The sequence below is a fragment of the Coturnix japonica genome, chromosome 1 (assembly GCF_054131305.1).
Source record: "Coturnix japonica strain WE chromosome 1, WE-NBRP24, whole genome shotgun sequence".
NCBI lineage: Eukaryota > Metazoa > Chordata > Aves > Galliformes > Phasianidae > Coturnix > Coturnix japonica.
In genome coordinates this window covers 128267756-128283549 of record NC_140663.1, presented here as the reverse complement: position 1 = coordinate 128283549, position 15794 = coordinate 128267756, and the positions used below count along the sequence as shown (strand labels likewise).

Here is a 15794-nt window from a genome sequence, read left to right as displayed (position 1 = left end):
GATCTGAAGCACAAATGGCAACTAACACTACTTAACTAAACATTGCCCTCGAGGTGGTACTGCTTTGACCGATTCTCTCCAAAAATAACACAGTTATTGCAGTTGATCACCCAGCCTTGTACTTGAACTGGGATCTTCAAGAAGAACTATGGGATAGCGAAACCAAAACCTCACACAATGTTGCCAAAGAGATATGACTGATACAGAATGCAGTAAAGAAAACAGAGGTCACGTACAGTGGCACCACAGCTACTGCACCTTCTCTACTGAGAAGTAAACATGGACAACAACTGAATCTGCTCATATTGCTCCAAACCTAACAGAAATCACACAGCAGAAGATTGATGATTTTATTGTTGTTGTCAGAGGCAAATAACTTCAGAAACATTTAGCTGTGGAATTTGAACATCTGCATGGACTGTATTAGGTTTCATTCCTACTTCTACGTACTCACGCACATGTAAGTCTCTTTCCTATTCATTTGAGTAGTTTAACTATCAATAATTAACTTAAGGGAATGAAAGATGTTTGTGGCTTTGAAGGTCTGAAGATGATAAAGCTCATAAGCAGTAATACAATGATTAATCCCTTTCTGTTCTATAAACATACACATGAACACATACATACACGTAAGCATGCGCAAACACCTTTCTTTTTCTCTGGGCCTTCAACCAATTTATTCCTGGCAAAAGTGTCTTTTTTGTCTCTACATTTAAAATTATGTAACTAAAAGGTATCTCGTAGATACCTTTTTAGTACCAAAGAAGTGCAGAATGGTTGAAAGCCATTTTCTAACTTCAAGGCAGCTGCCTCAAGCAGAAACTCTCATTGAACTACTTGCTACCTACAGCACTGGCAGTCAACAAAACTGAAAGGTTCAGAATAATAAAACAGAAGTAATTAAAATAATAATAATAAATTCACTTCTTTTGACTCACGCATTGGTACGAAGTAGCATTAAACAGAGCTGTTTATCAAAACTTCCTCCCCATTGAGCTATCTCCTGTGAACAACACAATTGCTGTGAGCTCATTCCCACATCTGATTGACTCGATTACCCCATAGTACTGACTCCATCAGGGCTTGACATGAAGCTGACTTCACAAGATCAGGAGGTATTTTTTGCGTAGGACAACTCATACCCAAAGCAACACGGAGGAGATTAAACACTTCTCTTCCCAATTTGGGAAGCAATTCACTTACCTCCCTCACATTTTTATCACTGTTTCTCAAATACAGCTTTTAGAAGACAAAGGAAACAGGTTTCTGAAAATTAAGATAATCCTTTACAAACGCCTCAGAATCTTAAATGTTTTGTGTTCACTTCACAATCACTTGCCACTTCCCACCTAGAGATTAAAGCCCTGATCTCTGTATGAAAAGAGCATAAGGGCACAAACAACAACTCTAAACTTAAGACTATTTTAAAAGAACAAGCTTGAATCATCTAAACGTTTTAGCGTTTACTGGTAATGGTACTGGAAATATGCCATGTGATAGAAAATGTCTGGAAAAAAAAAACAAAACCAAACAACAACACCTGAAACAGCTTAAAAACAGCCTAGATTACAACGTGAACTTGCAGTTCTATTTTTCAAAGCAAGGTAGAACAAAAGCTTTACTAATGTACGTGATAGCTCACAGTCTTCGGTAGCTGGGAGCTTTCAGATTAGTACTATTACAGGTGTCACAAATATGATACAAACTGCTGCTGTTAAAATAAAATGTGAGTTCTTAGAAGAGTTTAGTATCATAGAAAACAAGTCCATCACACTGCTCCTTATTTAGGCGGAGTTAGGAATATTAAAATATTTTTACTTTGGTCCAACACATCAAGACAAAAAAAAGTAAAAAGCAAAAAGAACAGATTAACCTGCCAGAACATGTTCTGTTTCTGACCATCAAGAGAAGGTCATGGTTCCATACTGCATCACAAGCAAACAAACAGCATCAAGTTAACAGCTGTTGCAGCATGTGCTCATCAGAATACACAGTGAAATTCTGTGAAAGTAGACTTCAAATCAAATTCCAGCCTCAACACTCCATCCTAGAGGTGATTCTGGCTATTTTCTATGCAAATTCAAGGTCAGTTCCAAAGCTGTGCAACTTCTACATTGTTAACTCAGCATCCTACATCATATACACAAGAAATACAAATTATGTGAACACACATTAAGCTCACAATCCTCATACTGTTCAAATGCAAACAAAGGGCATGTCATTGGGCACCTCAGTACAGAAAGGACATTGAGGTGCTGGAGCAGGTCCAAAGAAGGGCAACAAGGCTGCGGGGAGACCTGATTGCTCTCTACCAACATCTGAAAGGTGCTTACAGCAAGAGCAGGGTTGTTCTCTTCTCACTGGTGACAGGATGAGGGGAAATGGCCTCAAGTTGAGCCAGAGTAAGTTTAGGTTGGATATCAGGAAACACTTCTTTCCAGAAAGGATTGTTAAGCACTGGAATAGGCTCCCCAGGGAGGTGGTGGGATCACCATCCCTGGAAGTGTTTAAGAACCATTTGGATGTGGTGCTCAGAGACATGATTTCATGGAGGGTTGTTAGAGTTAGGGTAGTACAGGCAGGTTGTGGTTGGACTCGATGATCTTTAAGGTCTATTCCAACCTGAGCAATTATGTGATTTTATTATTCTATTACAAAGTTAAGTACATGCTAACAAACACACAGACTAAGGTAAGTTACAATTAGACAACTGCATTAAAAGCCTACCGGTAAACATCTCAATTATACCTTCCTCAGACTTTTTTTTTTTTTTTTAATCTTTACATCCTTAAAACGAAGATGACAATGAATACAGTTTGTTTTATACACCCAGAGTTCAGTACATACTTTGTAAATGGTAAAGTTTTCTGAATCAATAAAAAGCTGCCAAAAATAACAGGCTGGCCACAAGGACACAAACCAGCTTTGTGCTATGGGCTTATTTCCCTTCCCCAAACAAGTTCTACTATACCAAATGCATATCAATCAAAGACAAGTCTTTACAACACAAGTACCTGCTACACACTTTTTTTTGTATAACTTTTGAAGACCACAAAGTAAACATACCTGTGTTCTGTGAGAACATTTACTGCTGATGGATGATTGGCACAGTAGGCAAGGTATAAACTTTTCATTTGCGACATCAAATTTAGAAAACATCCTCCAACCCTCTGTTGAGCTTCAGGCAACCTAAAAAAGAAGGAATAAAGCTGTTATAGTAATACAAAATGAAGAAAAAAGTTAAACGTGGGCTAAACAATATATTCTTCTGAGTTAAGTCCACCCAGTTCATATGATGTTAACCTATTTTTATTACTATTCTAAATGGACAGGCTTCTCTGGGCATTAGCCAGAGAACAACAGCATCTTCTTTCTTTGTTACAACTGCAATCTTGTATCTGCCAGGCTCAGTTACATTCTCAAAGCATAGGCATAATATAACACATTTGTAAGACATTCACTCAGCTGGCCTTTTTCAAGAATTAATCAGCATATTTTTAAGGATCTTGATTTTTACCGAGTGCATCTACTGTTACTACCCATGCATACACCATGCCAAGTCTTGAAATGAATATTACAGCATTTCGGCAAAACTAGATCAAGTAAGCAAGAGGATTTTCTCTACACTTAGCAACAAATATGATGTGTTTAAAACACTCATGAAAATACCTTACTACGCTCTGATAGAACAAATAGCCAGAACAAATACAGTGCAACTGCAGGTAGTTTTCTCACAATCATCCCTCATCTTGCTTTCTAAGCATCATAAAACACCTTTTATGGCTCATTTGCCACAAGGACAAAAATGCTGCTTTACCCACCAATATAGAAATACTTCTTGTAACAAATACTTTGTCTTCCATGCTAGAATGGGTCACATCTGCTAAGCAGTACATTTTACCTCTGTCTTTTTGTGCAGAAGAATTATTTTTGTTGAATAAATATAACTAACAGTAGCATTAGTTACTTTAGGGGAAAAAAATACTGTGTAAGTGAAACAGTATTTAGAATAAAAGGTTACGTCCACAGTCTTGGTGAACCTAATTGGTTTTGATAATGTTTGTCAGAAAGATACGCATGCATTTTCTCCATGTCAGTGATGAGGAGGTAAGGACAGGAAAAAAGAATATGAATGTGCAGCCTGTTTTTCAAAGGGTTGCAGAAGAAACTGCCATTTCAAATTGCAGTAAGAAACCTCCACTTGAATGAGTATGCCTCTTCAAGAGCAGGACATACATATAGATTACGTTAGATATCAGGAGGAAGTTTTTCCACACAGTGGGTGGTGATGCACTGGAACAGGTTGCCCAAGTAGGCTGTGGATGCCCCATCCCTGGAGGCATTCAAGGCCAGGCTGGATGTGGCTCTGGGCAGCCTGGTCTGGTGGTTGGCAGCCCTGCACATAGCAGGAGGGTTGAGGTCCCTTTCAGCCAAGGCCATTCTATGATTCTATGAAAATCTGTAGTGTTTCAGCATACATATTTAGCAGGGAAGAGGACAGGGTCAATTGCTGAGACACATCTTTGAGTAGAACTCATAATACATTGATCACATAACCCACAATGAACTTACCCAGAAGTTTTCAGCAATCCTAGATTACAATGCTTGTCTGAGATACTTTGTCTAAAACAGTGCTTTAATTTCCTTCATACATTTCACTTTCTTGCATAAAGGCTGCATTTCTTAACACCAACATGCCGAGCCTTTGACTCATCCTGCCAACAGGCTCAAGAAAACAAATGCTGTTGTTATCTAACTACTGTTCTGCATTCTGATCACACAGTCACTGCTCCTTTTTTCAAAAGTCAGGGCCCATATTTTATTGTCTGTAAATTTTTATTTCAAGAGAAATTGTTAGCATCAGAATTAACAGGACAGCAGCTTCTGCAAACATTTATGGGAGCCAGGGGCATTCCTCAGTAGGCTGAGGGATGTTATTCATACAGCTATCCTAGCAGGATTTCCCTTCTAGCAGTCAGTCTCCTTTAATAAACCTAAGCATAAGCTAAGAATACATTCTTCAAGCAATAGATGCAGTAAGAATCTCAGACTCTGTAGACATACACAGGGAATATATCTCAGCATTAAATAGTAAGAAGCCCCAGTGATCAACTGCTAAAAATGGCAAAAATTGTTTCTTCATACTGTATTGCCTGGGGGGCGGGAGAAATGTGAATTATGGCCTCTCACATCACACAGACATCTGTCTCTCCTCAGTCTGTTGTTCTTTTAGCAGAATGAAAGATCGATATTATTCTCTCTCACATGCTGCACATGCACTATAACTTCATACTACATACTCTTTGATGAATTAAGATAATTAACAGACTTCATGAGGGGGTGGCAACTCATTCCCTTCAACTTTCCAACTACATACATTAATTGAGAGTGTTCTACTAATTTTACAGGAATCATTAATAAATTATCTGCATTTTCTTTAATGGCCTGAAAAACAATTTAATGCCTGTCACCACATCATACAAACCTTCTGGTAATTATGTGTTTTAATTCAATAAAGAGCATAGTTTTATAATTTATTCTGATGCCAGCATCTAAATATTCTCTCATTTCATACCTCAATTAAAAAGGAATTGCAAGTATAAAAATATACACAATACAGGCACACACGTGTACACGGATGTATTTAAAGAATGAAGAAAACTTAACTTATATGATAGCCAAAGACAGGTTTAATTTCATTTACAGGATTAAAATACACTAACAAAGCCTGTACAGCATTTAAATTACTGAGTAATTAGTGTTTTTTGTTGTTATATCTGATAGATACCAGCTCTGTTCCCCAGATTTAAAATGGGTTCCTATCACAAAATAATTTGAATGCAGTAAGAAAGAAGACAACTTTGTTGCTCAGTCATGGTTATTTTTCAAGATCAGTGATCATAACTGGACTAAAGCTTGACTGGCAGCCAAAGGAGAAATAGCAACACTACAGAATCATATTAAGGAATTTAGGGAGCCTGTTTTAGCAGCGGGTTGGACTAGATCAGCTCCTGAGTTTCCTTCCAATCCTCACAATTCTGTGAATTACCTGGGCAGCACTTTCTATTCCTCTCCATCTCCTTCCATAAGAAATTTCCTGCCCATCTTCCCACCTCTTTGAAAGGCTTTGAGCATCAATGGTAACTGCATTTGTTACAATTGCAAAACTAAAATCAAGTGAAGGTCTGCAAAGATTATTATGTGATGAAGGCAGCTAATAGCTTCAAAGGGGCAGTTTGTGAAAAGAACACTACCGCACAGCCTGGGGAGATGACGTGAACAGGGCTGCTGAACTAAGGAAGAACTTCCAGTCTTCCAAGCTATTATTTTCACAAATTGAGACACTATTCAACTTATCATCTATCAATCTGCTTTTTGGTGCTTTCTTCAGTGTCATACATTTCATTACATATTTGTCTTACTTCTCTAACATCAGTGAAGTTGAATGTTTGCTTCACACAAGCAGAAGGTAACCTGTTCGTGTTCACTTAACATGGATAGTCTTATTAATTGATAGACATGGTAACCAAGAGGAGATACCAGAATGAGCCTTTAACTTATGTGACAGAGAGACACTCAGAAACAATTCTGCTTCTCTGTAACCCAAGACTAATGGGTGTTTCATTCTCTTGCTCACAGCTAGACCCTTCCCCTCTACCCTATCCTCTGTTTTTAATATCCATTCCATTCCAGGGCCATCCCAGAATATTAAGTTCACTTAGAACAAGATGAGAAACGTAGCCATGATGAGCAAGAATGAGAATGTGAGGGAAACAGAAGGCAAAACCAAGCCATGGCTGTGACTGTACACAACGATAAGTATGTTGCTGCCTAAAAGCCACCTGGGCCTTCAGTTTGCTACAGAGAAGATAATAATACATAAGCACTGTGGCACATCTTGACATCACCTGACAACCTGCCCTGAGAACTGCAGCCACAGACTGACAGCTTGTACTCCCAGGTGAACAGACAAGTTTTTTTGAGCAGGAGATATCTGATCAACCACTTGCTCCAAAAACACCTAAAGAGCAGCACTGCAGCAGTAGAGATCACTTGGATCAGCCCAGATAACTAAATTGAGACACTCCTCAGATTTGGGTACTGGATCACAGACCTGAAAAGGACTCTAGAACACTGGACCACTCCATTCTTCAAGAGACTGAAGTACTCTTACTCTGTTTTACCATCATAAATCCTCTTTGGTAAGCTGAAGACTCCAGCAGCACCACTGCCTGGGCCATTACTGAACTCTGACATCCATCAAAACTAAGCACACTTGAATAGAAGCCATCAGTCAGAAGATTCCACTCAATGCTAATTAGATTCACTTAATACACTGTTTTTGTTTGCTAAACAATAAAAGGAAACTGCATAGACAGAGGTAACCCCAAAGCATCTGCTGTACAGTACCTAGCATTCAGGCAGCCAGACAGAAAAACTCCTAAGACTGCAACAGATGGTGCAGTCCACAGGAGCACCGCAATTGTACTGCAGTGAAGCCAACCTGGACAAGTTCAAAGAGGACAAACCTTCAGCAGTGCACCAGCAGAGCTTTTAGGTTTGAAAAATTGAGCATGGCAGAAGGAGGGAAGTGGAGCACACGATCAAAATCGGATTGTATCCAAATACATCTCTCCCCCAAAAAACACCAAAAAAACCCCCCACAAACCACTACAGCATGAAGTGCTGTGAAAGCAACTAATGCTTAACAATACAAAGATCAGAAGAAGTCAACAAGGTGCAGGCAAAAAGAGAAAAAGCATCCGTGTTCAAGGATTTATTAGAGAGAACTAAAACAACAAATAGATGCAAGCAGAGTTCAGATCTAAACTAACATTCAACTCACAACCACAAGAGCAAGAATTTGTTGTGCTGTCTTGGCTGGCAACACCACAAGTGGCAGAACATCTGTGTTTGGTCACTCTGACAAATTTAAGATAAAGCAATAAACAGAGCAACACACCGGATGCTGCAACTTGAAGTGCCTGAATGATGGCACTGTAAGCTCCCTGCCAAAAAAACAAAATAAAATGATAAATCTATTTTCAGCCTGGGAGTTTAGAGAACAGGTTTACCAGCCAAAAAAACATGGCAAAATGACAAAAAACAGGGCAGCAGGGCAAGCTTTCTTCTACATTACAAGAAGGATGATGGATTAGATTCAAAACAGGAGGAAGTTGGATGCTCAAGTTGATATGCTATGATGAAAATTGAACTGAAAATATAACTTGGCACTACCAGCCTATTTATAAAAAGAAAATAATTAAAAACATTTTGTAGTAACCCTCCAGTAATCCTGAAGCATCACTTCCTCTGCCCACCTACTACGATCCATTATGTTTCCTAATTTATTACACGGCAACATTTCACTTACCGAGAAGAAAAACAAAGGACATTATGAAAGAGCGTGCTAATGCAATTTAAATCATGGGAAGAATTCTAAAACACTGCTTTAAGCTCAAAAATAAAGCACGGTATCACATCAATCTACATATCAATTTAAAATGGAGCTAGCATTACTATTTGAAAGCAGTGTCTTCCTTAAAAGCAGTTTAATCAAAAGGTTTGGAAGATGACAATCTGTTCATTTTCTTAACTTGTATTTATAGAAGCAAAATAATAGTAAAAAAAGAATTCAGCAATAGAAAGTGAAATGACAAGAGAAAAGACAACTCTCTAAGCACGTGGACAGTCACCCTCAGGGTTTGTGATTTGGTCAGCGATGTGTTTGAGTTCAACTTGTCAAAAAGAATACCCTTCTTACTCAAACGCAGCATGGAAGGAAGATTATTTTGAGAACATCTCCCTTCCACTGCTAAAGCATTAGCTCCTTTCCATTCTCTCCAATGCACACTGTCTAGAGAAAGACTAACGGGAGAGAAGCCAGATGGCAAGAGGACATGAGATCCAAAGTCAGCAACATGCCCAGACAGAAATGAATGTCTAGAGGAGACACAGCTTACACTTTGACAAAGCTTCCTCTCAACACAGATCAGCTTAGAGGAACAGAGAAGAAAGAAGTCAAAACAAAATACACGGAGTACAATTAGTGCTGCCAAAATAGGTATTTTCTCCTGCATCCAAGACATTCACTCCTACTCGCAGCCAAGTGCTTCCAGTATTTCCCCTGCACAGACTAAAATGTGTCTCAGCCTTTAGTAGCAATTTAAATGACTAATTTGGCAGGAAACTAGCAAATTTGGATTAGTAGTCACAGAAGCTCATCGTGTGGTCAGACAAAACCAGAACACAAGTGAGAAAAAGGACTCAAGCAAGATTATGAACAGGAACTACACTTTCTGTGGAGTTTCAACAGCAGAAAACCGTAGGGAAAATACAAACGTAATGTTGTTCTTTCTTACATCTTCCCTACAAAAGCAATTCACCTTAGCCTATGGAATGAAGAGAGCTGTTTCCATTCTTCATGACACTTTTCCTTTACTCTAAATGATTCTTAGATAATATAGTACAAGCATTGAGAGTGATTTTTTTTTTTTTTCAGATTTTTTTTTTTTTTTTTCTGCCTATTCTAAATGTATCTTCCAGCACACGTTGATGACTACCCACTGACTGGGACAAAAACATAATGACCAAAATTCTTTTCATGGAGTCCTTCATCCAACTCACTTCCCCCCTCGCCTCCACTGTTCCACCACAGCGTAAGCTACCTTCATTCTCTTACACTCTTAAGAAAAGACCTAAAATAAACCTGCCTTCACAATTACAAAAAAACCACAATGCTTTTAATCACCTCCTTTCTAGCGTATAATTGCATTATGGTAATTTACAAATTGTTTCCTAACTATTTCAAAATTCCCATCCCTGCATTTGCATCCTGGAGCCAATATTTATTGGTACAAGCAAGGAATTATTATACTATTACAATGAGAGGTACAAAATTTCATTTCAAATATTAACTTACACCATAAGTTAAGTAACAAAACATGCGCTTGTTAGAATTCTACACCATCTGGTATACAAAGTACTTACTTGGTGCATTCTTCTAAAGACTGTACAAGCATCTGCTGGAAAGAACTTATTTCTTCCAGATTTCCCATTAAGTATGAAGTGTTGGTCGAGCTCAACCTGTTGCCAAGGTAAAACAAAACGTGTTTACATGGGTAGTTATTGACTATTTATTCTTTAAGAAAACCTAGAATATTAAAAAAAACATGCTTACTTCGATCAAGAGCCAGAATCAACCTGTCCAAGTCAGAAAGCAAGAAGACAGGAACTTGAGAGAGAAACCCCTGCCTCACAGATTTCAGTCCACACATGAAAATGCACATTAGCACTAGAACTGAAGTTTTGATGATATAAACCCTCCCCAATACCCAAGAGATCTGCAGCCTTATTTTAAAAGCTAAAACAAACTCACATACTTTTCACTGGCTTGTAATGGTCGCAGGTAGTTTGAAAGCATTGTCTGTAGCTCCTTAGAATATTCATTTTCTGTTTCTAATATATTTTGTAGCACCTACAATAAATAACAATGGCTGATGGGTATTTTTCAAAAACATTCAAACTAATACCAGTCTTAAAACATTAAAAATTATTCAGCACCGGGAAAATTTAGAAGAACTTTCCTATATTAAGACTTCCAGCATCAGCAGAAAAGCATTAAGTACTATACACTTACAGAACTGAAAGAGAAAAAACACAACCACACAAGCTACCCTTCAGCCACACAGCAGAAGTGATAACAATAATTACATGATGCTAACTAACTTTTACTATAAAGAGAGAGTGTCCTTCCAGAGCCAGGAGTAATTATTCCTCCTGTGCGCTTCCAAATGGTCACAGTTCAGAAAATGGCAAAGCACATTAGAAGTTTTAAGAGAAACAAACAGCGACGTTGCTTCCTCAGTCTGAGTTACAACACAACAACTTCTCTTACTAGCCAAGGGTTCACTTATTCAGATACGCTGCTCTAGCTAAAAGGTCAGATTTATAAATATCAAATAACTGATGACTTTACTTTGCAATATGATTAGTATCACTGCAATAATCTTTTTTAAATGAGGACTCTCAACCTTCCATCAAGAGTGCAGTAAAATACCACAGGGAAATTTTTTAAAAAAAAATTAGAATATACACTATTCACTTTTTGGATGAATATAAATCAAACAACTTGAATACTCCCAATCATGTGCAAGAAAGCATTTTAATGGGCCATTTTAAGTAGCCTGCTTTAAGAGAACCATGTCAAAATCTACAGTACTTCTAGCAGACAAGTTATTTTCTGCCTTCAAAAAGCGAGTGATCTAGCAGGAGATTCCTAAGAATTAAATGCCATTCATAAAACACAGTAAGCTTTGAAAACTTTTTGCAAATTATTGCTCATAAGTCACATCACAAACCTCCTCTTTTTTGCTTCATGCCATATTTGCTGGGCCTACAGTAATATCTCATTTCAGCATTTATAGTAACGACTGTAATTGAGGGCATTATTCAGTGTTGTAGTCAATACTCTTTCTTAGAGAAATAAAAAAAGCCATTCATTCCTAAATGCAAACCTGATGAAATAACTTTAAATAGTTCAGTATGTCAATGAAGAATTCACTGTTCCTTTCATTGGTGTCATTGATTCTGCTTATTCCTTGAATGGTTCTATTCATTTGGAGAAAGAGAGAGACCACTTTTGAGTTCATTCTTTTGTTGGAAATCTGAATCCTGAGCTGAAGATTAAAATGTCTCCATTCTCTGCTAAACGTGATGACAGAAGAATGTCACAAGGAAAGCTGCAGCTATTAAACAGGAATCTACAGAATGAAATACAACGCAGGAGCAAAAATTATTTACAAAAAACTAAAAATCTTCGTAAGTCTTCTCTGATCTATGTGGCAAAACAAGAAGATAAATACATTTCCATTGATCATAAACTAAATCCTGCTTTCTAACAGAAACAATACAAAAGAAATCAGCTGTTAACATGAGAGCATAGAACACTAATGATCCATATGGTTCAAAACCAAATGCAAGATCAGTGTTTTCAAATACAGCCTTTCCAACAAAAATCTTCCAGCTAAAGTCATCAGTTGGAAAAAAGAGACAAAGCCAAGGATAAAAACGCAGCATCCTGATGAAGCACTGAACGTTATCAGAATGAATGAAAAGAGAAAAAGACCAACAAGTTTGCTAGAGATACTGGAGGACCATGCTCCATTTTTTTCAGAATATTTTCCACCCTTTGCTATAAATAGCTTTCTGAGAAGGCTGAAATAACTGAAATAAAACTAGTTTCATGTCTAACAGCTCAATTATTTTCCTGTGCTTACTGGGATTTTTATTTGAGGGTTTTCCTTGGAATACGTAGAAGTAGTTGGAGGAAAAAGATGAAGAAGATGAGGTGAGAGGGGAAAAAAAAAGGGGGGTGGGGGGAACTTAAGAAGTAAAAGCATCAGAGATACATGTTAATTGGAAAAAAAAAAAAAGAAAAAATAAATCTAAATAAAACAGTACTTTTCACAGGTCTTGAAGCAGATACCCTTATACTGCTTTGTATTACACAGCACAATAGCTCAGAAATAAACACAGCTTTAAACACCTCTTAAAATTCAATCAACCTATTTCCCTTTTTTCCATTCCATACAATGTTGTTTTAATTGAATATGTTTTTAAAGAGGACAATCTCGCTCACATTGCTCTAAAACATCCACTCTGCGAATTTCTGCATCCTTCCAGCTTGACTTACCAACCTCATGATGAAGCAATAAAGATAAAATCCTCTCCTGTGCTTTGAAGCACTAAGTGCTCCATATTGTAATTCTGCATTCTGGCACCAGAGCACCTTTACATTCCTCATGTCCACATCTCACCCGTCAGCTCTGATAATCACCTTTCTTCCCTTTCCTGTTTTCCGCGTGTTCTGGCTGCTGCAAGACCCCATGAGACCTCGAAGACCTTGTTTCCACAGCTCCACCACAACATTTGCACAGATAAGTCTGGGTACCAAAAGAGCAGCATTGAAGTGGCAGCTTTTACAATCCGTAACACTGATGAATGGCAGGCACAGAAAACTGAGCTCACAGAACACAAGCTCTCTCAATCACAAGGCATGGAAAATTCAAGCTTGGTTAACAATTCTGTCACACAAAACCCCAGTCATCTCCCTAAGGGGAAAGTTACCACCCAAAAATGGATTTAAATGACCTACACAAAGATGATCGCCTTCCAACAGAGGGAGAAAAGGCAGATTTCATAGCTACACTTGGGCATGATCCTGCAGCACATTCTCATTTTATGCAAGCAGTAAAGCATTCAAGTGGAGTATCACATGTTCAGCAAAAGCAGTCAGCATCTAATGTTCCTGGATCATGAAACTCAGACTCTACTCCCTAAAAGAGGTCTCAAGAGGAGCAGTGTAAAGCACCATTAAAGTATCCCACTATCTCCAGAGCCCTCGCAAACATTCATGAACTTCGATAAACACAAACACTTGCTCCAGCTTGGAAAGCAGGGCCACAAACAGCACAGTTGTTTTCCAATCACTTATCAAAATATTCATACTATAGAGAATGCCATCCATTTCTTTACCAGCTTTTAGAAAGGCTGTTTAGACTCCACACAATTATCCTCTAAGGCAAGACAAATTCATGTGGGATACCAAGTTTTAAATTCTCAAGGAACTGGTACAAAAGAAATAACACACAACTCATTCTGTCCTCAGGGAATAACATGCAATAATATGACCACTTCTTCAGCAGCAGGCTACTGAACTACTTCTACACGGTCAAGTCTGAAACGCTTCCAACGAGTCTGGTTCATATTACGCCCTGCTCAGACTTGTACCATTTAATGGAGAAGATGCTGCAGCACAGCCACTCCACTAACCCAGTCTCCAGCTAAGCAAAGTGTAACAGTAAACGAAATGTATCCCACACTTTCAAGCAACACCAAGTGCAAGGCACAGCTAATAAAGCACAGAGATCATCCTGATCTGTGTTACAAACTTCAGCTGGAGCTCTGCAAATCCATAAACATGTTTACATGGAGATGAAGAACAGAAGAAAGCAGTGAAAGGAATCTCATCTTCATTTTAAGCACTTTCCTAAGCCCATGCAGTTGCTTTCCCATAAGGGGAGATTAGCAAAACCTCTCCTACTACTTCCTGAGTTTCCTCTGAATTGTCCTTTGATTCTTTTCCTCAGGCTGACCAACACACTCACAGCTGCAACCTGCACCACAAATCCTTCCCTAGGAAAGACAGCAACAAATAATCGTGAGGCTTACAGGGTCTCAGTATGTATGGAAGAACACAGTCACAACTCAACAGTAGCAAGGAATCCCAGCACGTCAGTACCAGAACACATTTGGCTGTCAAGCAACAGCAACAGAGCTTTTAATGCTTACTCTAACTCAGGCTATGTTCTTTCATCACCAGTTTATTAGGAGCTACTCTTTTTTGACCCGTAGTATGGGTTCCATGCAGGTTGATGATGAAATGCTTATCACAGGGAAGAGCCACATCTGTAACAATGACCAGTTATAAAAAGCAGGAGTTGCAGCTTACGCAGCAAAACAAAACAAAACCTCAATTTGCAGTTTAAACTGTTTGAATATTCATCTACCTATAAATATCACTACATACTAATTACTTAAAATAATTATTTTGGTTATATTGCCACAGTAAGCGCTCCAAATTTTTCAAGAAAGCATACATGCCAGCTATCCTAATTTGATGTGGTACTCAGGGATATGATTTAGTGTAGGGCTGTTAGAGTTAGGGTACTGGTTAGGCTGCGGTTGGACTTGATGATCTTCAAGGTCTTTTCCAACCTGGATAATTTCTATGATTCTATGATGCCAGCTATCCTAATTTAGGTTTAAATTATCCTAATTTAAGTTTCAAGAGCAGCAATGAAGTCTTACCTCTTGGAAACAAAGTACATGCTATAGCATAGCCTCTTATTCTTTAAACAAAAATAATAAGATGATGAGATTAAAAATTGGTGGTATTTTCTACAATGCTCCAATTCACTGCAGACAGACTTAAGAACAATACTCTAGGGACAATCCTTTAATTTACTACCTATCTTATTATGGATAAGTCATTTTTCATCTCAAGGACATGATAGAACCTCATTAGTTAATAAAAAGCTAGCAGTCAAAACAGAAGGAAACTTATCACATAAGACAAATCCATCAAGGTAGATGCACCTGATCAAGGTGAAAAACAGCCTGATTCTGAGAGTGTGATGTTACCAGCGTCACTACTTATCACTTTATCATGTTGATTATCATGCAAGTAAGTGGGGAGGTGCGGGAGGGTGCCTCAATATTTTCAACTAGGGGCCGATCTGTAAAGCTGCTCTGTTTTCCATGTTATCCATGCCAGAATCACAAAAGATGAAAGCATGAAATTATGTTTACAGTCCTGCTAACCCTGACAAATAAGATGAAAAGAAAACCAGAGAAAAAGAACGCTTGTGCTTTCTTCTTACACCAGCAGGGAGCAGTGGTTAACAAAAAGCATCATACTGTTTTTGCTTCCCAAAGTATCTCCTGTTAATAAACACAGGTTTCACAAAATGGTTACATCAGGCTTAAAGATTAAATTTCACGTGTTTCTTATGCATATCTACTAAAGAAATATGAATACTAGACTAAAGAACCCCTGGGTGCGTATTAAAGGCAATCCACGTTCTCTAATTACGCAAATTCTGCCATGAAATCAATTCGTCAGTTGTAAGGGAGAGGTTCTGGAAGTTCATATCCAAGTCGGTTTATAACCATGAATATAAAGAAGGTAAATCACTGCAGATGTTTAATGCCTTGTTCAACAAAAGAATAAA

General features: G+C 38.1%; 1 protein-coding gene across 13 annotated transcripts in view; it reads right to left on the bottom strand.

Moving 5' to 3' along the window:
- The window catches only part of ARHGEF7 (Rho guanine nucleotide exchange factor 7), a 95498-nt gene that overhangs the window by 35530 nt on the left and 44174 nt on the right, over nt 1-15794 (bottom strand). For 12 of the 13 annotated variants that reach the window (XM_085535289.1, XM_085535309.1, XM_085535375.1 and 9 more), the window contains 3 exons: nt 10383-10477; nt 9991-10086; nt 3067-3189 (listed from right to left, as the gene is read on the bottom strand). In XM_085535289.1, the coding sequence (XP_085391415.1) occupies nt 3067-3189; nt 9991-10086; nt 10383-10477 (314 nt within the window). The remainder of the gene's footprint in view (nt 1-3066; nt 3190-9990; nt 10087-10382; nt 10478-15794) is intronic. The other variant, XM_085535349.1, reaches the window with a different exon arrangement.